At 36.1% G+C, this 25,959-nt stretch overlaps 1 protein-coding gene across 1 annotated transcript; it reads left to right on the top strand.

Moving 5' to 3' along the window:
* Positions 1–853: 853 nt before the first annotated feature.
* On the top strand, positions 854–19,522 carry ARL14EP (ARF like GTPase 14 effector protein). Its single transcript, XM_012758157.3, has 4 exons — positions 854–983; positions 11,125–11,622; positions 13,092–13,219; positions 16,751–19,522. The coding sequence occupies exons 2-4, from the start codon at positions 11,185–11,187 to the stop codon at positions 16,977–16,979; spliced, it is 795 nt and encodes a 264-aa protein (XP_012613611.1). The 5' UTR covers positions 854–983; positions 11,125–11,184; the 3' UTR covers positions 16,980–19,522.
* Positions 19,523–25,959: the final 6,437 nt, after the last annotated feature.

The raw sequence follows: 25,959 nt of genomic DNA, 5'->3' as shown, positions 1-25,959 counted from the left end.
TGCAACCTCCTGTAGACATAATTGGGAGATTATCTATTGTTTTTGCCTTTCTCCCATTCTCTAGTTCTAAGATTTGTTACCATAGTGAGCATCAAAAGCCTACCCAGTCAGGGAGCGTATCAAAGTGGTGGGAAGAACACAGCATCACTGTGGAAAAAAAGCAACTTACAGTACGTGTATGAAATTACTGTGCAAAGCAACTTACAGTAGGTGTATGGCCTTATCTTGTCTGTCCCATATTTTTCACTTGCTGGTTAAAACAATTGTTTTTGTTTCCCTCCTACCTCTGCCTTAAAATGGTCAAAAGGCCAAGAATCTTCAGACTGGGAGACTTCAAGCACTCAATGATTCTAGATGAATAAAATTCACTTTAAAAGTTAATGAGCCCCTGCGTTGTACCAGACAACAGGATATTAGAAAGACACTCTTTCCTCAAAAAATGTAGAAGCATTTTCCTGGAGCCTACATTTTACTCTAACTAAAAGCTATTTTTATAGATTATAGTATAACAAAAGGGATGGAATACATTTCGAATGAAAGAAATAAAATGTGAGACCTTAAATAAAGGGTCCCGTTCAACTCCCTCACTCTCCTTCAGGGTTAAGGGGTATTTGGGTGCAAAAGTTTAGTATCTCGCACAAGTGTAGTTTGCAAACACATTCTTGTCAGAAATGGCCCCCTGAGCCTTCTCAATTCCCTAGCCGCCGAGTCTGCAAAGACCAGTCAGCAGTCTGAAGCAACTATTGCCTCGCCTTGAATCATTCGGCAATTCACGTTACCCGCCTTTTCCGCCGCCGGAGGCCGCGGGCTCGGTTCCGCTCTAGGCTTCTCCTGGACTTCTCTCTATGGTGGCGCTGAGCCTCTCTAGCCTGCACTCGCTGTCCTCTCAGTGGTAGCGCCAGGACTAGCTAGAAAGCGGGCTGCGGAGTCTGTCCAGTGTCGACTGGGGGTCCTGCTCGAGCCCGGACGGAGGAGAGCACATGGTAAGGTGGGATGGGACAGGGGACGTAGGGACGGGCTCCTGGGGCGAGGGGGAGGGAGCCCGGGCGGCGTCACGGAAGACCCCGAGGAGAGATGGGAGAGGAGGCCCGCACACATGAAGGGGATTTCCTGCCGCTGGCTGGGGCCTCCTGTCACCTCAGGCCATGCGGACCCCCACCCCAACCCCAGTTCATCTAGGGCCCCTTGAGTCAAAGCCTGGTGCAGGTTCTGTCCCCTCCGCGGGTTGTCGCCTCCCTTCCGGAGGCCCGTAGCCCTCAAAACTATCATTTTGGCTTCTACTACTTAGTGTTATTGTGGCCTTGAACCCCGTATACCTCTTATATCTCTCTTGTTTTTAATTTTTAAAGTTAGAATCCTCTCGTCCTTAGCTATTTAGTTGAGGTAGGAGGCTAAGTTATTCATATATGTATATATATTTATATCCCCCCCCATCAGCTACCACGAACATAGTAGGTGTTCATTGGATGTATCTGGTGGATCGTATCATTTTGACATAAGGGCAGTAATCCGTGTGACCACTACAGGGTTGGGGGTGGGAATGACTGCAGGTTCCTGGGGGCCTGGTTATATTGATTTCCGGAGATTCGGCCTTCTTGGCTTGAGATTCCGGTAGTTTCTCAACGTGTTTTCATTCAAAAGCCGTTAAGGGTCAACTAAGTGCTAGTATTTTTGCTAGAGAAGTCATATAACTGTAAACAGGATCTAGGGATTCCTTTCCCTCACAGAACTTTATACGTAATGGAAAAGACTAACAAATAACCAAAAGCATGTGATGAGTGATACGGAAAGGGAAGTCCTTGAAGTTATTCTTTTACATTGGTTGATTTGGAAAATAGCACCCTATAGCTCTTATCCTTCCAGCACCAGGGAGGTAATAGAGAAAAAGTTTCAACGCACTATGAAAGGGTTATGCAAACACAGAGCAAAGAGGACTTGTAATAGTAGTATTTGGGTACTTCACCAGGGACACTGATGGTATCTTGAAAGATAGGTTAGCATTCCCTGGCACAGAAAGGGCCAAAGGCTTTCCAAGAAGAGAGGATAATATTAAAGGCGTAAAATGTAAAAGAGCTTTGTAGGTAGTGAGTGTTGTTTGGCCTGGAGTATGTGGTGTTTGGAACAAACTGTGCTAGAATCCAGACTTTCTTTTGTAGGAAGAGGTGAAAGTTTTTCAACAGAATGGTTACAGTTCAGTTTCACTGTCATTTAATATCCATACAAGTATTGTTTAGCAGTTTGAGCCACAAGAACAAGGTAGAATGAGGAGAGCTTTACCCACTCCTCATGGTCTGGAAATACCCTCTAAGTGTTGAAATCCCTTTCTCTTTGACCTTTAAGAGCCAGAAGGATAGGGACAAATTGCAAGTGGGGTTTGCTAAATTGTTCCAAAAATGACTTGAAAGTACACTGAACAAAAGCATTTTAAAATGTGAGGGGAGTGCGTTAGGTGAGTATAGAGAAAACTGTTAAGAACTAATTAAGAGGACTTCTTCATGTAAAGTGAAAGTAGGATTTTTTAATAAAAAGTTATTTATTCAGCAAATGCTTGAGTAATAGCAGGCACTGTGCTAGGCTTAGTAACTATGGTTGTAAGCTTCAGTTTCTTCATCTGTATGTAAAGAGATGATAGTACTTATCTCAAGGTTGTAAAGATTCACGAGATGATGTTTGCATTTAGTGCTGTACCTGGCATTTATTAACTACTGGCACTTTAACCAAATCTTTTAAATGTTATGGGCTGTATTTTTGTTTTAAATTCTCTTTATCATTCTTACTGGACCTGGATCTTCTGGAGGATTGAGACTATCATCTTGGCTTGTGAGCCCTTAAATTAATGCCCATTCACATGATATAGATAGTTGGTATTTGAAGATAATAGGCACAAAAAGTTCACAATGCAAGATGCCTGACTCTTGTAGGGGTGTGTGCCCATAACTAAAGCTGCTGATTTAGAGTAATAGGCGTAGATGATATTATTTTCAGTAAAATTTAATCCAGGTAAATGCTTTATAAGTTGTAAGACTATGCAAAAAAAATTCGCATTTTTTTCATGAAACATTTCATGAAAACTTTCTTTTTCATGAAAGGGAAAGACCTATGAGTTGACCGAAAAATTAAGTAAATTTCTTAGTTAAATTTCCTCTTAATGCTACTTTTCTGACTAATTGGCAGACTGGTAACAAAGTAAAAAGCTGTATTAAGGGAAATCAACATACTGGAACATAGATTGTAACACCTCCCCTAAAAATTTGGGAAGAAAAAATGAGTACCTGATTAATCCTCAGATCCCCCTGTTATTGTTTTGTTAGTGATGGTGTTCTGCTTTAACTCCTGTAGAAACCCTGTGATAATGTCCTAGACCTTGCCTTATTAGGAGAGGCTTGCAAGCATCATGTCCCTCTAGTTTGCTTATCTTCCTCAATCCTTAACTACCTTATGGTTTGGTGATGGGTAGCAAGAGATATGTTTAAAAGCTCATTTAAAATTCAAGCTGAATAATTCCCTGGGCTAGCATCTTTCAAATTATATGGGGAACAAATACTTTTACTGCCTAAGTTAGTAGAATGGTCTAATCTATTCTACATTTATTTCATTCTCTTTTGACACTTCTGGTAGTACAATAAAAATATTAAATGTTAATCTTAGAATCACAAAACATACTGAGAAAATAACTTTCATCTGATAATTTAAAAGGCATGCTAGGTCTTTTAAATTATCAGGTGCCCCCACCCCAAACTAAAATGAGTCTGCAATCAGCTCCTACTTTCCCCGCCCCTCCTTTTAACTATATTTATTTGTTTCTTGAAACTGCTGGCTGTTGTCACAATAATTAACCTAACAGTGCCACACCTTACTCTATAACCCACCCTGTATCTTAACAATGTATAGCCAATCACTAATCAGTGTTATTTCTGCAAAGTAATAAGAAATCCTGACAAACAACTTTAGCCTACTCCCTGTCTCCCCTTTTTGCCATTAAAAGCCTGCTTGTAACAAAGGCCTGTGGAATCTCATAGCTAAGGTTACATGGGTCTGAGTCTTCAGGGTAGCTATCCTCACATTGACTCAAGTAAACTCTTTATATTTTGCACCTCACCCTCTTCCTTTTAGGTTGGCAATACTGTATTAAGGCACTAAAGTAAAGTGATGGTAATCCTAAGACAGGAGAGGGTCTGAAATACAGAATTTTTTTAAGTGTCAAAATATAAATCTGGATTTAGTAAGAAGGGACTTTATTCTAAAAGATTATCGCAAAAGGGGGAAAGGGACTTTTGCAATGGGGAGAACCCTGCCCAAAAGATCTCTAAGAAGCATCTCAAAAGGAGTCAGCTATGCTACAAAGAATAGGTGTGAGGAAGTGGGATGTAAGGGTGATATATCTGATAGTAGAGAATATTTTACCCTGAGGCCAGCCTGTTCTCAGGAGGGGTTGTTCACTGCTGGCAAAGGGTTGGCCAAAGACTTGAGGGAAGGAGAGAAACTATAAAGGCTGGTTAACAGGCATTTTGTTCCAATTGATAAAGAGGGACAAGCAATTCAGCAAATCATTCATAAATTCATAATGAAACAAAAGGCTATGATCATAGGTAAACAAGGGGTCAGGCATCCTTGAGTCTTATCTAAGTCAAGCAGAGGGAAAGATGGGAGGATTTCTTTAATTATGGCTGTTAACCAGGAATACAGGACTCAGGTAAAATTCAACTTGCCAAAAGGTATTTTTGCTATTGGACATTGAAAATAAATAAGTACACAAACATCTATATAAGAAGGCCTTAGATCTAGGTGCAGTGGTTCACGCCTATAATCCTAGCACTTTGGGAGGCCAGTGAGGATTGCTTGAGCCCAGGAGTTTGAGTTTGCCATGAACTATTGTTACAGTAAGTGTTACAGCTGGTGGTCCTGAGGACAAACCAGCGGCACACTGAGAGTTGGAGAATCAAAGTTTATTCGCCAGCAGGCTCAGAGGGGTCTTTCCACCAAATTCTGAGCCCCGTGTACCCTATTTTTCCCATTTTTATTAAGTTGGGCTGGTCAGAGGATGGGTTCTCAGAATGGAATAGGTTAGTAGATGTGCCAGGTAATAGGTTAGTATTATGTTGATGCACAGGTAATATGTTTAGTGTTATGCTGATGTGCCAAGTAGTAGATGGGCCAGGTTTTAGTATTATGCTGATGCAGTCTTCCTGAGGGGTGGGGGTGGGGGTCTCAGGTGGCTGATATGTGAAGTCATAGATGGGGGTTTTCCTTATCACTATGAGGAGACCACTGCACTGCAGCCTGAGTAAAAGAGTAAGACCCAGTGTCAAAAAAAAGGCCTTAGGCCCATTGGCCCATTCAGGATTTAAATAAGTATTAGTATTTGTAAATCTACATCACTAGGTGTAGTTTTGAAAGTATTTAAACCTGGATTTCATTTGTACCATTGTGAATCTTTGTAAGATTGGAGTAGATTAAAAAATCCAAATTAATGAGGTATAAATGAACAAATTTAGGATTTTTTGTTTGTTATTGGTTTGCTTGTTATCCTATAAGAAGCAGGACTTGTTTTCTTCTTCCATGAGACATACTAGGTATTATACTGGTCAAGATGATTGGCTGGAGCAAATTAATCTTTTCCTATGTTAAGAGATAATTTTCCACAAAAAGGGTCAGGGGAGTAAAATCATGACTATCACACAGAAAATGAATACATGTTGAAGATTTTTATTTAACTTATTAACAAGGGAACAGTTAAGATGTTATAACCAGTTTAAATGACAATAAAAAGTACAGGCATGTTTATAAGAGCAGGAATAATGAAATAAATGTGCAAATGAAGGCAACACTGATTTCTTCCACATTGGGGCAGGAAAGTTCATTGAACTTCCACCAGATAGAATTTATAAGAATATAGACAAAAATTTTTCATTGCTGCTGGCTATCTACAGTTGACAGTTATAACTCAAAGGTGTTGAAAGACTCAGAAGCCCTATATAATCAGAATGTGAAAACCTGAAAGACTGTGCTTTCAACAGTGCAATTTTCTTTTGAGGCAGTTATTTTTCTCTGTCCCTATTTTGTCAAATTTAAAACTCCTTCCCCCTGTAGTCTTCCCTAGTGTCAGACTTCCTGGAAGGCAATTACCTGTGTGTTTTTCTTACTCTTTTTATAGATATATTCTATAAAATTTATTTCTTACTCTTTTTATAGATATATTCTATAAAATTTAGATGATGTTTGGAGAATTTTTTTAGTTGAATTATCTGAAGCAGTGCCTCTCAAATTGTAATTTGCTTATAAATCACCTGGACATCTCTTTTTAAATGCAGATCCTGATTCAGTGGGTCTAGGGCTGGTACTGAGATTCTGCGTTTCTTGTAATGTCTCAGCTGATGCTTGTGCTGGTTCATAGACAGCAAATAGCAATGCATTTCGGACTATATTTATTAAGGCAGGGGTTACATAGATTATTAAGGAAGAACATAGCACTGTACTGTAGATGAAGGGAACAACATGAAGTTGCTGGACTGTGACTTGAAGAAAATAAAATAACAATTTTAGGCTGCACTGCCAGAACACAGATCAAAATGAGCAATAACAGTTACTAGGGAATAGATCCAGAGATCTCTATAGCAGAACTTTAGCTAAGAAGCGGACAGAAAATCTGGAAATGAGGATATTTAGGAATATAACAGAGGAGGAGCCACCAAAGGGTATGACCACTGCCTGAAATGTTATGCTTCTTGAGCTAGCTGTACTCTTCTTTGGCAATACATGAGCAAACTACGTCATCATAAATCAGCTAACCAATGTAAGGAAGCTAACCTATGTAAGACTTAAAGTATGAAACTGCCTTTAACTGAAGTGTATGCACTTTTACCCTGATGTTAACTCAAGTGTGAATGGTATTAATGTGCCACTGAGTTTTAATCAGTGTGTAAAATTCGGTTTTACAATTTATCAAGTAAGACAATTATCAAGCAACTGACAATTTATCAAGTAAGACATTTTAATTTTAAACTGAGCTGGTCCTGTAATTTGCTCATAGGAAATTCAGTTTTCTCTTAGCAACAGGTAAGATATGGAGTTGGCATCAAATGGGAAAGATCTCTACTTACTGGAAGAGGCAGAAAAATGGGGCTTCTAGATTTAGCAAATAAAAATACAGGATGCATTGTTAAATTTGAATTTCAGACAGTGAATTTTTAGCAATATTTGGGACATAATTAAAATAATTATTTGTTAGATAAAAATTGTGTAGTATCCTAAATTCCAATTTAGCTGAACATCCAGCATTTTATCTGACAATAATAATAATAATTCCACCCCAGCAGTGACACTTGGAGAATAGCTGCTTAGAAAATAGTACAATAATTATGGGGGCAGTTTAATTCCTTTAAGTGCTTCTCCAAAAATTATAGTGTTCTAATTAAAGTGTGCCAAGAGCTCAAAATGGTTGGAAGCCACCATTTACAAGAAGGAATGCTTTTAAAGACTGATAGCATCATGGCTAACTTGAAGGAAACAAATTTTAACTCTGCACTCCAAGTAAGAGTCCAAAGTTCGTAGTATTTTAAAGTTAATAAAAGAATTTTGTGGTAGAAAAAAGAATTTATGCTCTTGTGGAAGATATCCAAGCAAAAACTTACTAGAAAAATAGATTAAATAACAGTTAATCAATTACATTTCCAAGTTAACAAGTAAGTCGTTAGAAATAGGTATTCCAACTTCACTTGCACAAGTTACAAGAGTCTGCTGATGAACTCTTGTGAATTATGTAGTGGTTTAGACAAGATTTAAGAGAACAGAGGCTCCCAATAGCCAAAAATAATACTTTTTTTTTTTACCTAAAATTAAGATTAATAGGGTAGATAAATTACCTTAAAGGGTAAAAATTTATTACTATGGACAGATAAGGTTTCTAAATAGATTTCCTAATTCACAAGATGCTTTTCCTGTCAAATATGATTAGGACAGCCCAAGTTTTGAACACTAGGAAATAGCTTTGTGATTAAAAAAAATCCTGTTTGCCGGGCGCGGCGGCTCACGCCTGTAATCCTAGCTCTTGGGAGGCCGAGGCGGGCGGATTGCTCAAGGTCAGGAGTTCAAAACCAGCCTGAGCAAGAGCAAGACCCCGTCTCTACTATAAATAGAAAGAAATTAATTGGCCAACTGATATATATATATAAAAAATTAGCCGGGCATGGTGGCGCATGCCTGTAGTCCCAGCTACTCGGGAGGCTGAGGCAGAAGGATCGCTCGAGCCCAGGAGTTTGAGGTTGCTGTGAGCTAGGCTGACGCCACGGAGCTCACTCTAGCCTGGACAACAAAGCGAGACTCTGTCTCAAAAAAAAAAAAAAAAAACCTGTTGTAGATTAGTGGCTATAAATTGGTGATATAGGTACCTGCAAATATAATGAATCTGTGGTATTAAGATATTAAGCATTAGCAGTTTCTATAATGTGCCAGGGGATGGTTGATCTAGTTTCCTTCTTTGTATTGACTTAAGATCAGAGCTAGATTTGTGTCCCCTGTTTGCTAAGATAGACCATATCCCATATTTTGTTGTTTTGTAACCTTAACTCTGGCCTCTTCTTTTTCCATGCCTTAATTTATCTTAATCCAATTTTCTGTTTGAATAAAAATTAAATATTACTATAATTAATGCAAGCCATTTTATCAGATGTGATTGGGACCTATATTTCTTAAGTTTTAAAAGTTGGGTAAAACAAAATACTGCATTAACCAGTTTTAAATTTTTTTTCAGTTAAAATGTTCAATAAAATGTTAACACTTCAACTTGTATTTTTTAACTCTCTAAATTTAGTATTTTGACTAAAAACACAGATGTATATTCACCATTTTTTATTATTTGAGGCAAGGGTTTTTTTCTATTTATGTGCCTTTACTGATAGTTATTAGTATATATAGTTTATATAGTTTATTATAATAGTTTATTCAGAAATCATGTCAAAAAGTATTTAAGATTTCTAACCAATCTTTTCTGTTGTTTTTTCAATGAACAAAACTTAAAAACTGCAAAAATGTTTTTTCCTCTTCAGAAGTATCCACAAATGTGGCATCTGTTACTCTCATGTATATGTTTGTATGTGTTAATGTTTTCATCCATAAATTTTTATACCATTTTACATGTTTAAAATTTTATATTAATGATGAAACTGTCCTTTAGCAGATTTTTTTCACTTCAGCTTTGAGATTTATCCATGCTGATTCCTTTAATTCATGCAGTTTATTCGTTTTAACTGTTACACAGAAGTCCCCTGAATGAGTAACCCACAATTTCTCATCTTTTATGGTTAGGTTATTTCTCATCGTTCACTTCCAAAACCAGTGAATGCTGAAAGTTTTTGTATATAACTTGTGCTCATATTGGAGATAATTTTCTTCAGCATAGATACCTAGAACTGAAAGTGCTTGTTCCTGGGATATGTACTCCTTCTATTTGCAAGAAATTGCAGAACATTTTAAAGCAGTTGCAGCAATGTATGTTCCTGCCAAAGTGTAAGGAGCCTGTAAGAGTTGGTGGCCACATTTTTTTTGAGATAAGAGTCTCACTCTGTTGCCCAGGCTAGAGTGCCATGATGTTGGCCTAACTCACAGCAACCTCAAACTCCTGGGCTTAAGCAATCCTTCTGCCTCAGCCTTCTGAGTTGCTGGAACTACAGGCATGTGCCACCATGTCCAGCTAATTTTTTCTATATATTTTTAGTTGCCCAGCTAATTTCTTTATATTTTTAGTAGAAAGGGGGTCTCGCTCTTGTTCAGGCTGATCTTGAATTCCTGACCTTGAGAGATCCTCCTTCCTCAGTCTCCCAGAGTGCTAGGATTACAGGCGTGAGCCACCACACCTACCCCCAAGTTGGCCAAATCTTATCCAGCAGTAGGATATTAGAGTTTTAAATCTTTTTTCAAGCAGATGTTTGAGAAATGGTTTTAATTTACATTTTCCTAAGAACTGTGAGGTAAACACTTTGTATGTATTTATTGGCTTTTTTCTCTTTCTCTGTGAATTTCCTGTTTATTTAGTTTTCCAGTGGGTTCTTTATTATTTTCTAATTGAAGTCAAAAGTTGTTAGAATATTTGGGATAATCTCACAATAATTTCAGGTGTGTGTTTTTTCTCTTTTTGTTATACAGAAATGTGTGAAATTTTGACATAATCAAATATAATCAATCTTTTTCTTGGATATGTGCTTTCTTAGAAAAATTCTTTCCTACTCCCATATCATAAAATCATCTTTATTTTCTCGTAAACATTTTTACAGTTTTTCTTTTCATATTTAATTCTTTAATCCATCTGTAATTGATTTTGTTTGTGCAAAAGAGATCTTATTCTTTTTCATTATGTTACCTGGTTAAAAGCCTTTCTAGATTAATGTGGCACACCCATTGATTATAGCACTACATGTCAGACACCAAGCCCTCATCTATTTATGAATCTATTTGTCTAATTTATAACAGTACCACAGTGTTCTAATTATCATAGCTTCATAGTAAATTAATATCTATATTTTCCTTCAAGATTTCTTGGCTTTCTGGGACCTTTACTCTTTCATATAGACCCACTTGCTAAATTCCTAGGGTCTGAGGGTAGAATATCTGATGGGATTTTGATTAGAATAACATTGAATTTATAGATGAATTCCTGGAGAATTGACATATTTATTGTAGTCAGGCTTCCCATGATAAAATACCTATTTTTATTTTGGGAAACTCTTGTATATCTTTTGTAAGCTTTATATATTTTAAAGATACCTTATGGTTTTTTTGGTTTCTAGCCTTCCTGCTGAATTCTTTTACTAGCTCTAATAGTTTGTTGAATCTCTTGTATTTCTCATGTAGATACTTATATCATCTTTGGGTAATATTTCTTGCTTCTTCCTTTTTAATCCTTATGTGGTCATAAGTAGAATCTGTGATAGGTATTCTTGTGTAGTTCTGACTTTATGGGGAATATGTCTAATGTTTGATTAAATATAATGGTTATTGTAGGCTTTTGGTAAATACCTTTCTGTTCCTCACTTGCTTTTAAATGGGTATTGAATTTTATCAAATGCTTTTTTAGTTTCCCAGATAAAACATTTGCAGCATAAATTTGATTCTCTTTAATGTTTTTGTTAGGGTGATCAGCACATGACCTATTAAAGAGAGATCTCTAAACAAAGTAAGTGGGAAGATTTGATGGAATCAAGAATGATGGATCCATGTTCGGTTGGAGTCCAGCTTCGTACCACAAATGAGTGCCATAAAACCTACTATACTCGTCATACAGGTTTCAAGACTTTGCAAGAATTGTCATCAAATGACATGCTCTTACTTCAACTTAGAACTGGAATGACACTGTCTGGGAACAATACAATTTGCTTTCATCACGTAAAAATTTACATTGACAGATTTGAGGATTTGCAGAAGTCATGTTGTGACCCATTTAACATACACAAAAAACTAGCCAAAAAAAATTTACATGTAATTGACTTAGATGATGCCACTTTTCTGAGTGCAAAATTTGGAAGACAGCTTGTACCTGGTTGGAAGCTTTGTCCAAAGTGTACACAGATAATCAATGGAAGTGTGGATGTTGATGCTGAGGACCGCCAGAGAAGAAAACCTGAATCAGATGTATGTATAATAGCCCTTTTTTCCTACTATGTGACTTCTACAATGTGAGATTTTATTAAACTATAAAAGAAATCATATTTATTTATTCATCAGCATATAGTGAATTTAAAGTTGGGGAAGCAAAAGTAAATGGTGTTTCTGAATTTTTCCATATACCCAAGGTCAAGACTGGGTGATAAAGGAGACCTAGGGAAGGAATGATACAGTATACCCAAGACTCCAACCTGCAACTTATAGTACTAAGAAATTAGGAGTGGCTTTTAGAACATTCTGGCAAAGTCAAGATTTAGATTCTGATACCAAAGTAATCGTGGGACATGCCAGCCAGCAAGGGTCTTTATAGCAGTATGAATTCCCTGTTTTATGAAGGATATAGAAATAACTGATTTAAAAAGAACATCAGAGAAGTGACTTGTAATAATTGTTTTTTATATCAATCTTTCTCCTTCAACACTATTCCATTCTTGTTTGAATTTCTTAAATGCTTGTGAGTTTTCTTCGGTTCTAGCTCTGAATTCTTACTTGCTAGGGTCATTGCTAATTTTAGAACTCACTGTGGTCAAAAAGCATACATTTTTACATTGTAAAGCATTAAATATTTTATACCTGTCTCCCTTATTCACCTGCCTATGCAGATTATTTAACCATATCAGAACAATTTAAGATTTCATAAAGCAGTGTTTGGTATAGAACAAGGTCAAGTATGTCAAAGGAGCTCTTTTCAAAATTTTTACTTACCGTTTCATTATTCTTGCTATTGGAATATCTTTCTCAATTTTCTCCTTATTAATAAACCAAATTAAAAGATAATGAACATTTTAAGTCATATCTAGTATTTTCCTTTTGTTGCCCTCACAGAGGCTAATCTCCAGGACCCAGTGTTTTCTGCAGTTTATATTAGAATACTTGGCTGGTGCTGTCACTCTAAGTGTCTTCACCTATCTAACCATTGCCCTTGTGCTCTTTGGTTCCCTCCCCAAAATAAAAAACTTAAACTCTTAAGCACCAAAATTTTGTTTTACCAATGCTTTTTAAGAAGATTATAATACCATTTCAGAACTTAAAACTATATTACTTCTTTGCTTTTAAAAATACATAGAATATAATAATAGAACCCTTTCTTAAGGACCCAGGATTGTTATGTGTGGTAGGGTTATATAGCAGTTTTCTGCTGCCTTTCTCATGGTGGCAGCAATTACAGTTTTCACCATGCCTGTCCTCCTCTGCTCCTGCTCCACCAGAAAGTAAAATCAAATAATGGAAATGTTGTTAATAAATGAACCAATAAGCTTTGAGTGTGGTTCAGGGCCATGCAAATTTTCTTGCACTAGGACTCTAAAACCTTATTTTCTTAATGTATTCCAGACTATCTTCCAGTTTAAGGAGTAACCTGGATTAACATTAAGTATAAGATTTACTTATTGTGTGATGTCAAGATTTGAGTTGATAATTTGTTTACCTTTATTCAGGGAAGAACTGCTAAAGCTTTGAGGTCATTACAGTTTACAAATCCAGGAAAGCAAACTGAATTTGCTCCAGAAACTGGTAAAAGAGAAAAAAGAAGGCTCACAAAAAATGCAACCACTGGTTCAGACAGGTAAGCTATGTGTTACTTAAGACATATGTTAACTTGCTGTTTCACATCTATAGTGTCCCTCTATTTTTGTCTTAAATTTTGAATTTACTCCCTAGATACATTAGATTGGATAGTGTGGAATTAGTAAAAACCTCTGAGGGCCTTGGCTTTTATTCATGTACAATTAAGACATCCCTTTTCAATTCTAAAAATTTGTTTCCAAGAAGGTAGGAGTGAAGATACTTTTGGCTTGAGAGTTAAAATAATGGAAACATACTGTATGTCTTAAGAATTGATTCACTTTTTGGAAAAACATTGATATATATATATATATATATAGGCATACCTGTTTTATCTTAATTCACTTCACTTTATTGTGCTTTATAGATAGATTTTTACAAATTGAAGGTTTGTGGCAATTCTGTGTTGAGCAAGTCTGTTGGTGCCATTTTTCCAATAGCATATGCTCACTTTGTATCTCAGTATTGTCACATTTTGGTATTTCTTGCAATTTTTCCAAATTTTTCATTATTATATCTGTTGTGGCAATCTTTGACCAATATCTTTGATGTTATTACTAATAGTTTTGGGCACCATCAACCACACGAGTGTAAGATGGCAAACTTAATTGATAAATGTTGTATGTGTTCTGACTGCTTCACCAACCAGCTGTTGCCTAGTCTCTCAACCTTTCCTCCAGCCTTCCTATTCCCTAAGATACAACAGTATTGAAACTAGGCCAGCTAACAACCCCACAATGGCCTCTAAGTGGTGAAGTGAAAGGAAAAGTTGCGTGTCTCTCACTTTAAATCAAAAGCTAGAAATGAGTAAGCTTAGGGAGGAAGGCATGACAAAAGCTGAGATAGACTTGAAAGGTAGGCTTCTTATACCAGTTAGCCAAGTAGCAAATGCAAAGGAAACATTCTTGAAGGAAATTAAAAGTGTTATTCCAGTGAACACATAAATAATAAGAAAGCAAAACAGCCTTATTGCTGAAATGGAAAAACTTCCAGTGGTCTGGATAGAAGATCAAACCAGCTACAACATTCACTGAAGCCAAAGACTAATCAAGAGCAAGGCCCTAATTCTCTTAAATTCTGTCAAGGCTGAGACTGGTGAGGAAACTGCAGGGAAAAAATTAAGCTAGGGGAAGTGGTTCATGAGGTTTAAGGAAAGAAGCTGTATCTATAATATAAAAGTGCAAGGTGAAGCAGTAAGTTATCCAGAAGATTTAGCTAAAGATAATTGATGAAGGTGTCTACACTAAACAGATTTTTGTTCTAGACTAACAGCCTTATATTGGAAGAAAATGTCATCTAGGACTTTCATAGCTAGAGAGAGGAATCAGTGCCTGGCTTCAAAGGACAGGCTGACTATCTTGTTAGGTGTTAATGCAGCTGTTGGCTTTAAGTTGAAGTTAGTGCTACTTTATCATTCCCAAAATCCTAAGTCTCTTAAGAATTATGCTAAATCTACTCTGCCTTTGCTCTGTAAATGGCACAACAAAGCCTGGATGATGGCACATCTGTTTACAACATGATTGACTGAATATTTTAAGCCCACTGTTGAGACTTACTGTTCAGAAAGAGATTCCTTTCAAAATATTACTGCTTATTGACAATGCACCTGGTCACCTAAGAACTATGATGAAATGTGCAAGGAGATAAATGTTATTTTCATGCCTGCTAACAGAATATCCAGTCTGCATTCGGGGTCCAGGAATAATTTTCACTATTTAGGAAATACATCTTGTGAGGCTATAGCTGCCACAGTAGTGATTCCTCTGATGGATCTGGGTGAAGTAAATTGAAAATCTTCTGGAAAGGATTCACCATTCTAGATGCCATTAAGAACATTTGTGATTCATGGGAGGAGGTCAATATCAAAAGGAGTTTGGAAGAAGTTGATTCCAGTCCTTATGGACGACTTTGAGGGGTTCAAGACTTCAGTGGAGGAAGTAACTGCAGATGTGGTGGAAATAGCAAGAAAACTGGAATTAGAAGTGGAGCCTGACAATGTGATTGAATTGCAGCAATCTTGTGATAAAACTTCAATGGATGAGGAGTTGCTTCTTAGAAATGAACAAAGAAAGTAGTTTCTTGAGATGAAATCTACTCCTGGTGAGGATACTGTGAACATTGTTAAAATAACAATGAAGGATTTAGAATATCCATAAACTTAGTTGATAGAGCAGTGGCAGGATTTGAGAGGATTGCCTTCAATTTTGAAAGAAATGCTACTGTGGGTAAAATGCTATCGAACAGCATTGCTGATCGATCAGTCAGCAGCCATCAACATCAAGCCAAGGCCTTCTTCCACCAGGAAAAAGATCACAACTCACTGAAGGCTCAGATTGTTAGCATCTTTTGGCAATAGAGTATTTTAAATTAAGTTATATACCTTCTTTTTTAGACATAAGGCTATTGGATGCTCAATAGACACCAGTATAAAATAATATAACCTTTATATGCATTGGAAAATCAAAAAACTTGTATGACTTGATTTATTGCGATATTTGCCTTATTGCAGTCTGTAACAGAACTCGAAATGTCTCCACGTATGCCTGTAATTGGTATGTCTGCTTTATGGGTGGCAGCTGAAAAGTAATTAAATTTATGAGAATGGAAGGTTGCTTTTTATTTTTTACACATCTGAAATAAAAATGCAGTTCTGGTACACTCAACAGAATGAATGGAAGGACTAAATTGTTTAGAATATGACTCTTTAAAACAACTATTATTATACATATACTATAATCATTTGGAATTATTCTTAAATATTAAATACAATCAATATTTCTACATATGCCATTTAGTTTATCTGTTAAAGTTTACCATTGAGTCATTTAAATATTTTAAGGCTCAATTTACTAGAGTCCATGAAAGAATAAAATTTAATTACAGTGTCAAAGCCTATAGAGTAGTATACTATAATAAAGATAAAACTATGTTCATGAAACAGTGAAGAGATTGGTAGCCATAAAAATGAGCCACTATTAACTAGCCATTCTTTTTGTTTGTTTGTTTGTTTAAGGTAAAAGAGAAATCACTGTAACAGAAATGTACTTATTGTTTGGACAAAGTTTTTGTCCATTCTCTTGCTGAAATGACCTTTAAATGGGTGTCAAGAGGTATATTCAGGCTTTTTTGGATTCTTTTCAGCACTCTAGAGCAGGGGTCCTCAAACTTTTTAAACAGGGGGCCAGTTCACTGTCCCTCAGACCATTGGAGAGTCACACTGTGGGCCCAGGATGAGTCGGCTGCTAAGCAGGACAGGCAGTGGCGGCAAAAACACCCGGAGGGCCGGATAGATGTGCTATGCAGGCCATAGTTTGAGGATGCCTGCTCTAGAGTTATGTCTTCTCTTCTCACATGGAGTTCATTTACTACTGGTTGTAGAGTAAGCCCTGACCCTGACAATTTGTGTACCACTTTGTCAAGACCTAATTCAAAATATTTTATCTCTGTAAATTTTTTTCATTACCATATTTTCAAGTAAATATTTTAAAATAATGTATTTATGAGATATAATTGATTGTGTTTTATTTCACAGACAAGTGATACCAGCGAAGAGTAAGGTGTATGATAGCCAGGGTCTCCTGATTTTCAGTGGGATGGACCTCTGTGACTGCCTTGATGAAGACTGCTTAGGATGTTTCTATGCTTGTCCTGCCTGTGGTTCTACCAAATGTGGAGCTGAGTGCCGCTGTGACCGCAAGTGGCTATATGAACAAATCGAAATTGAAGGAGGAGAAATAATTCATAATAAACATGCTGGATAATTTGTAGTATCAAACCATGGGATCTTTAAAGGTCCTCTCTCTATTTCTAATATTCTGTCATTTAAAATACATTGTAAGCTTGATTGCCAAATGACAACAATTTGAAAACCACCTCAATATCCACTCAGCGTGCACTACTTTGCATTTTGAGTGCTTTAAAATTCATTATTTGGTAGGCAGTTAAGATGGGCTATTTCTCAGAAGTCAGCATTAAGACAGTCTGGGCCTGTGTAAACAATTAGGGTATATAGGCAGTCCTTGATTTGCATGGTTTCTATAGGCAAAAATTTCAGTGACCATGACTTAAAAAATATCAGTCTCCAAACAGCATGATTCAAATTTCACTTACTACAGTATATTAGATGTGAGTAACTGCATGAAGTGCAAATTTCTCTGCTAGCTCTTTAGTCCACAGATCACTATGTAACAGCTGTGCTTCATGATCAGTGACCAATCGTGTTACTTCTTTCAAATTCTGCCAGTGGTTGGTCCGTGTGCATCTGTTACTTGATTCACTCATAGCAAAGTTTGTGGTCTCCTAGTCACCCACTTGACATTTTACAAAAGTGGACAATTGAAAGAGCCAACAAAAATGAAAATAGAGCAAAGACATGAAAAATAATGCTGGAAGTGAAATTTGAGTGGAATATTAACAGTTGCACAAGAAATCACTGATCATAGGGATGTTTGTATTGCTTCTGTTCTGGAGACTCTGGACATACATCCAGAGAAACTTAGTGAAAGCAAACTTATCAACATAAATGAGGAAAGTGGTTGTGATGAAAAAGATAAATATATCCCAGAGGAAGTGGTAGTTTAAAAAAAAATCACATTAAAGGATATATAATGTGGATACGGAAATATTTTACAACATTGAAAGATCAAATAAAATGGTAGAAGCTGATCCAAACTTGAATATGATAATTTGCCACTGTATAGAAAAGATTTTTACTCAGTGTCAGACAAAAAAAAAGACAAGCACTATTCAGACTACTCTTAGTTTTTACAGTGAAATAAGACAGTTTAATTCTCAATATTTCTAACATTTTAAATTACAACATACTATTTTTAAACTTTTTTGAATTTTGTTCTACATTTATAGCTTCTAGTTTTTAATATTTTGACAGATTTTTAAAGGTCATAGGACAATCACATTTGTCTCCGTTGATAATTAAAATTGCTTTGCATGGCCATTTTTATGGTACCACATTATTGTGGCAAAATGAGGACTGCCTGTAGCTGGGAACAATGCCTACTTCAGGGAAAACTGATTTTAATACAACTGACAGTTAAGTGTTAAACTATTTTGGATATAATATACATATCTAAGTGCTAAAATATATTTCTCTTCTGCCCATTTATTAAAATAAAAAGATGTTTTAATACTGTAAACCGTTCATTGTTTATACCATGAATTCTCAATGAAAATTTCTTTTGGGGGACAAAAAACATCTTATGCATAAAACATAAGTATACATGCAATACATAAACAGATACTGTATCTGTGGTATTAACACTTTAGGGGGTGGTTAATTAAGACTAAAAGACCTATCCTTAGGGAAATGATAATGAAAAAAAAGATGTGGAGAAACACTGGTTAAGACATAGACTATAAATAAATTTGGGGGAAATTGATTGACTGTTGATGTTGGAATTTGCATGGATGCTGTTTGGAGAATGGGGGGGGAATGGTATCTTCTCTCTGTACTTTTCTTTTTTATAGATAGCTATCATTTTGTCTAAAAGGTTTTGTTACCTAGGACATTGCCACTAAATTAGGTTTTTGTTTTCTTTTCCACAAATACGTCAGTTTAATCAAATGAGGTTTTTAGCTATTTGAAATATTTTGTAGCCATTTAAATTTATATGGCCAGTTTGGATTAAAGATTTTTTTTATTATTTTAATTTTGCTGTCTTTTTAAGTGGTTTTACTTTGGAATGGTACTTACAACCTTGAAATTAAATGTCATTTTTAAGTTTTAATTGTTCACTGCCCTAGTTATCGGAAGTAAAGTTAGCTTACCAATTCCTTGATCTGAATGTTTCACCTGAGCACTGGAAAAATATTTTAGCTTTATTTACATAAGTCAGATGCCAGATTTTTTTTTTTGTCTAAATTGAGGAAATATTTTGTTGAAGATATAAACACTCCAAATATATCTGAATGTCCAGTATCATAAATTAGATCTTAGTTACATTACTATTGTCATTTTTCTTTCTTTTTTTAGTCCATTGTTTATTAGGCTTTTCATAAGGACAAGTTAAAATCTCAGGTAATTACATTTAAAATAGAAATATCTTTGTGATGGAAAAATGAGTAAAATTCAAATTGCTGTATTTCAGCATTTCTTAGAATACATGCATTATTTTTCAAAGATGGTAATAAGAAAGTTTTTCAAGGGAAAACTTCTTGAGCAATTTTGGTGATATTATTCATCATGCCCATTTAGGAGACCAGAATCTAAATGAGCATAAAAAATATTTACAGAGAAAAGCATATGTGATTTAGAGTAACCTGTAATAAATGCTGTGTTTTGGAAAAATTACTTAATGAGTCCTTGGTGGTTTTTAATATAAAAGTTACAGAAATAGGAAATACAATGAAATCGTCTAGATTCTCTTTATATTTTGCATAAATATTCCATGGCTAAATCATTTTAGAATTCTAGTAATCTAAAAAGCAAAAATAAAAGTTACATAAACAATTTCTGTTGTGAGTAGATAGATTCTAGTAGGGAAGTTTATATTTAAGATAACGTCACAAGCCGTAAATAAAATAAATGGCATCCTATGTGATCTTTTTTCTATTTTTTACAAATATATGAAAATAGCTATTTACCTTGGAATATCATACATAGGATTCTTATATTTTTAAAATATTAAGTCTGGTTCTATGTAACAAGCTATTCTACAACCTGACAGTCTTTCTAATATTACTTTCCTGGCATGGTTTCAAGCAAATAATTTTTAGCAAATCAATTTTGAAATATCCATATATACAGACACATATATAGTAAGTTTTAGCGTGGTTCTTTACCTTTTGGGGGTCAGAGACTCCTGTTAGAAGCTGATGAAAGCTATGAACCATCTTCCCAGGAAAAAATAACTTCATTCCTATACTCACAAATACCTCTGTGTTCAGAACCCCTGAACTTGTATTAGTGTAATATGGAATATTCTTTAAACCATTTGATTTTTTTCATTGAAGGTAGCTGACTCAAGTGTAGTTTGGCTTGTTATATAGTGTTGTGAATGGTTGGTTGGTTTTAAACAAAACCAGAACGTTTCAGTCCTTGAAAAAGGTGTTGCTGTCCTAAAAATGTCAGCTCCCACTGGGGCCTCACACACCCCTCCCACCTCCAAAAAGGTGGTTATAAGTTGGATTACAATGTAGAAGACTGAGATGTCTTATCTTGATGGAACTTTGGTAATCAGAGATCTCCTATTTACATTATGGTTAACCAGCTAGAAATAGCTTAACATTCTCGTGCAGAATTCATGTGACACTGCCTTAGTTTTTGCTGACATCTGCTGGTATCCTCAAAAATAAACTGCCCTCTGCTGCTACTACTTTCACTTAATCTCTTCACTTCTAAATTAAACTATGAACATGTAATTACATAATAGCCTGCTGAAGTGGGTGTTAAAAATCCTCAAATTGAAAGGGTTTCTCTATGAAGCACTCAAAAGTCTTGTCCAGCAGCAGTCAACTATATTGAATTTTGTTTTGTTTTTAAGAATATGAGTGAGGAGATAGAAAAATACAGAGGCAAATCTGGGTTTCTTTTGTTTTTATAAAGTGGAGATACTAGGAGAAATAATGCTTTTATCTATTTTTAAAAATATTGAACACCATTGAACACTTAATTTGAAATGTGTAACAGACCTCAATAGAGTATATGCCCCAATTTATAGATTATTTGTAATGGCATGGTTGTGAAGATTGACTAATCTTACCAAGATAATTTAGCTTCCAGAAAATAAAAGAGATTGACCATATAAAGCAGATTGTTAACTTGGATAATAATATTACATCTTTAAGTACAAAAAGCATTTAAGTTGGGAAGCATTTTATTTCACTCCTATGAAGTGGCACAACTAAAACATAATGTTTTTTTTTTTTCCCACTTGAAACCATGAAGGAATTTCATTATTAAACAGTTGATAATTAGCACTTCATATCATTACAACCAAACAAATCCTTTTTAAAAGTTGCCATAACTACCTACACTATGGTTTTGAAATAAATGGACTTAGTGAAACTAAAATGGTTGCTACAGGCCTGACAATTTGGCGTATGCAAATAAGATTATTTTCTTCCAAAATAATTTGGCTTATGGTATTTCTAAATTGGACAATAAGACTTCCCTATTAAAAAAAAAAAAAATGTTGAAAGGGAAACATTTCCTGAGTTTTTCAGTAAAAGTTTCCAACTCATGCCCAAAAGGTAGAGTTGAACAAATGCTTATTTTCTCCCTGATATCTTTTTGTGTCAAAGAGCTACACACACCTAGATTTAAGAGAGAACAGCTAAACACCCCTGACAGACCAAGCCTCACGCTGTGACATGAAACTCCTTAAACTTTTTAAGGGAAATGGCTCTAGGAGATTACCATTCTGCATTTTGTTTTCACCTGTTACCCACTGAATGGGCGTGGTGGGAGACCTGGCCAAAGGAAAGCCAATCTTTATCTTGGCCAGAAGCTTAGAAGTTGGCCAAATGTTAGAGAAACACTGCCCAAGTGATAAAAGTGATGAACTGAGCCAATCGGGTCCCATTAGGAATTTAAACAGAAGATACAGGAGAAAGCATTCAGTATCTTGTAGAGAGAGGAAATGGCAGAATAAGGCGTTATAAAGCAACATAAGGGTTCTATACCTAAACATGTGGAAGGCAGTCCAACTGCTGGAGTTGCCATTGAGATCGCCAGAGTTGATGTCAAATTAGATTATAAATTGTATCTTGAAAATACCCAATCCCAGCGAAGCCTGGACACACAGTCAAGATCCCTTTTATTTTCATATGTATCATTGCAACAAATACACCAGTACTTAAAGAAATCTTAATGAGCAGTAATGAGTTCTTTCACACAAAAAGCCTTACACCTGCCCTTCTGGTTAAGAGGAATGAAACTAGAGGTGTGATATTAAGCTCCTGCATATGTTAGTATTGTATCCTTGGATAAGTCTAGACCTGTGATCCTCAGATGAGCATGCATTAGAATCAACTGGAGGGCTTGTTAAGCCAATGGCTATGGGCCTCACTCCTGGGCTTTCTGATTTAGTAGGTCTGGAGTGGAGTCAGGGAATTGTGCACTTCTAGCAAGTTTACAGCTGAGGTTGAAGATGGCTGGAAAACACACTTGAAGAACCACTGCTGTTGGCCTAGGATGCACATTGGAGTCATCTGTGGAACACCAAAAACTACTTTAACCTCAGCTTCACCCACAGATATTTGATTTAATTGTCTGGGGTTTGTCCTGAGCAGTGGGAGGCCAACTCCATTCTGGCTTAGCGTGAGGGTCATTCAGAATTCAAGTTGATAACTGTGGTGGTTAATTTTATGTGTCAACTTGGCTAGGCCATAGTACCCAGGTTTGGTTCAAACATCATTCTAGATGTTGCTGTGAAAGTATTTTTTACATGCAATTAACATTTATATCAGTAGACTTTGAATAAAGCATAGTGTGGGTGGGCCTCATCCAATCAGTTGAAGGCCTTAAAAGAAAAAGCCTGAAGTCCCCCAAGAAGAAGGCATTCTCCAGACTGCCTTCAGACATGAGCTGTAACATTAACTCTTCTAGGTCACCAGCTTGCAATCATGTGGGCCAATTCTTTAAAATAACTCTTTCTTCATAAATAAATAAACTGATTGATAGACACACACATACACACACACACACACACACACACACACACATCCAATTGGTTCTGTTTCTCTGGAGAACCCTTACTAATACAGTAACCTAGTTAATTTCTATTCCAAATTGATTCCCAGAAAGGTCCTGGCTCTAAATCAAAGAGAGAATATAAACACTTCACTAGATATTTTGCGATATCTGGCCTGAGGTGAGTCAATAAAATATATAGCAAAGTCATTTTTGATGCTTTTCTCCTGTTCGTATTATCAAATCCATTTGGCTCTGCTTGGAAAATTCTTGAATCTGCTTTGAGGTTTTTGGTTTGTTTTTATTTTGTTTCCACCACATAAGTTAAAGTTCAGTGGTGCTTTGCATCCCCAGTATTGATTCTCCTTCTAGTATTAGCACTCTTCAATTTGCCTTTGAGAAACCACCCTTATACTCCCAGCGCATGTGGTTCAGATACACTTGGCCACATTTTGTAGTTTCAGGGGTGTGTGTGTATCACCAAGGCCCGGCAATATCCCCCTAGCCTTAGTGAGTGTTTTAAGTGTGGACAAGTGACTAGCCAGGCCAATCAAAACCCATAAGCATCAGTTTTGTTGAGACTAGAGCAGGAGAGATGCTCTTTCTTAATGAGGGTTGCTAAGTTTATAGGTTTAAAACTGGGCCTACTGGTGGCTGGTCTTGGCACTACCTAAGGAGACTCTGGCTTAGAATGAAAACAACATAGATGAAAGCAGAACCCAGAGATCAAGATAGATAGAATGTGAGTATTTGGATCCAGTTATATCTGAAATCAAACTTGGACTTTTCAGTTACATAAGTCAATCATTTTCTTTTTTTGTGTTTGATTGGCCATTAAACCTTTGAATACAAAGTAGCGACCAGATGGAGAGTTAGTTCTACTCGTTTGAGGACAAAAACTACCAATAGGTCAAGGGTAGACTGGCCTGCTTAGAACTCATACCCTTGGGAACTTCTATATATTTTAAGAAAGAGCAAACAGCTATGACCTACAGGCACATCTTCATTCCTACTTTAAATCTTGTAGAATCATCTCATACAATTCTCATGGACCTTAACGTCCTTTAGACAAATGTAAGATGGCCTGTGGTAATTTGCCGTGAGGGTTTGAAATTATATAATAAAAATAAGACACATAAGTAGGTAATCAATGTATGGTATTTACTTGCTTTTAAAGCACTTAGCATGTTTGAAAATTGGACCTTGGACTTCCCAGCCTCCAGAACTGTGAGAAATAAATTTCTGTTTGTTTATAAGCTACTCAGAGAATATTTGAAGTATTCTCTGTGTATTCCTTTGTTTCATAGCTAGAACTCAGTCCTAGGTCAAATAAATAGGAAATATTTAGTAGTTGTGTTTGAATTAACTTATCAGGCAAGTAAGGGTAATGGTGTCATTGACTCAAGTTTGTGGTTTATAAAACAGCACTAACAAAGTTAAATTTGAGCATCAATAGCCCCTGTCCTTCCCTCTTGTCCTTATAGGACACTCAAGTCTATGTTATTGAAGGGGTTGGGGCATGAAGCAATGGTTCTCACCAAACAAAAGGGAACTCAGCCCACTCAACATTTTCTATATGTCATCTCCAGTAATGATAATGCTGCCAAAAAGTCAAATGCATCATGGCCTTCTGATACTAGATAGTAGTTTAGAAAGCTGGAAAATCTAAGTCATTTATTATAGGGATATTTAGATGCTTTCATCTTTTTTTGATATTCTATTAATAGTATAGTGATGTATTTTTTTAAACCTTTTTTTCAGTTTTGAAATTTGATGAAACAAAGTATAGGTTATCTTTGGTATGAATTTCATAGGTTTGCATATTTCTGAGGTTTCTGTTCCACAAATTTGTAGGGGTATCATTGATATTTTTGAAAAAAATGCAGCTCAAAAATTTGGAAAAATTTAGAGAAATATTTGGTTTGTTAAACCTTAGCTATTAGACAAAATTTGGGTGAAAACAAAGGAGACACTTTAGAAAAAGACACTGTTTTTGTACTTTATGCGTTAGTGCATTCAGGCTGCTATAACAAAATACCATAGTCTGGGTGGTATAAAAAGCACAGAAATTTATTTCCCACAGTACTGGAGGCTGGGAAGTCTAAGATGAAGGTGCCAGCAGAGTTAATGTCTGGTGAGGGCCTGGCCTGATTCATAGACTGTTTTTTTCCTATAACGTCTCATAATGGAAGGGGTGAGAGATCCTTAGGGAGCCTCTTTTATAAGGGCACTAATCCTATTTATGATGGCTCCACCCTCATTACCTAATCACTTCCCAAAGACCCCACCTCAAACTACCATCACATTGGAGATTAGGTTTCAACAAATGAATTCGGGGAGAGGGGAACACAAACATTCAGTGTATGGCATTTTACTTCTACATTGTTGACTTTTGTGCTTCAAAAGCTAAATAGTGATTCTATGTTGTTAATATTGTGATAGATATAATAATAAAATACTTGTTCACATATCTTGAGTCTAATCCAGCAGTATGCTGTGTTTGTTAGGTATTGTCTTAGTCCATTTGGGCTGCTATAATAAAATACCATACACTGAGTGGCTTATAAACAACAGAAAACATTTTTTACAATTATGAAAGCTAGGAATCCAAGGTCAAGACACTGGAAGATTCTGTGTCTAATGAGGGCCCACTTTCTCATAGACAGCTGTCTTCTCTGACATCACATGGTCTCAGGACTCTTATTTAAGGACATTAATACCATTAATGAGGGCTTTTCCTGAGGACTTAATAATCTTCCAGAGTTCCCCATCTCCTAATACCATCACTGTGGAGGTGAGAATTTCAATATATGGATTTTAGGCCTGGGGAGGCAGGGAGGTCAGGGGACATACACGTTCAGACCATAACAGATATTACCACAGTTCATCTTCCCACCTGTCCTACTAAATGGCTACTTTTATAATGATTATTTCACAGATGAAGGAAACTGAGGGTAAAGAGTTTAGATAACTTGCCTAAAATCACATAGCTTATAAGTGGAAGAAAAGGGAATCAGAGGAGTTCTGTTTGACTCCAAAGTGCAATGTTGATGGACACTCTCTCCATTCGTCTTTCTCCATTCATCTTTTAT

This window comes from Microcebus murinus, chromosome 4, assembly GCF_040939455.1.
Source record: "Microcebus murinus isolate Inina chromosome 4, M.murinus_Inina_mat1.0, whole genome shotgun sequence".
Taxonomy (NCBI): domain Eukaryota; kingdom Metazoa; phylum Chordata; class Mammalia; order Primates; family Cheirogaleidae; genus Microcebus; species Microcebus murinus.
This window is presented reverse-complemented; position numbering and strand designations above follow the sequence as displayed.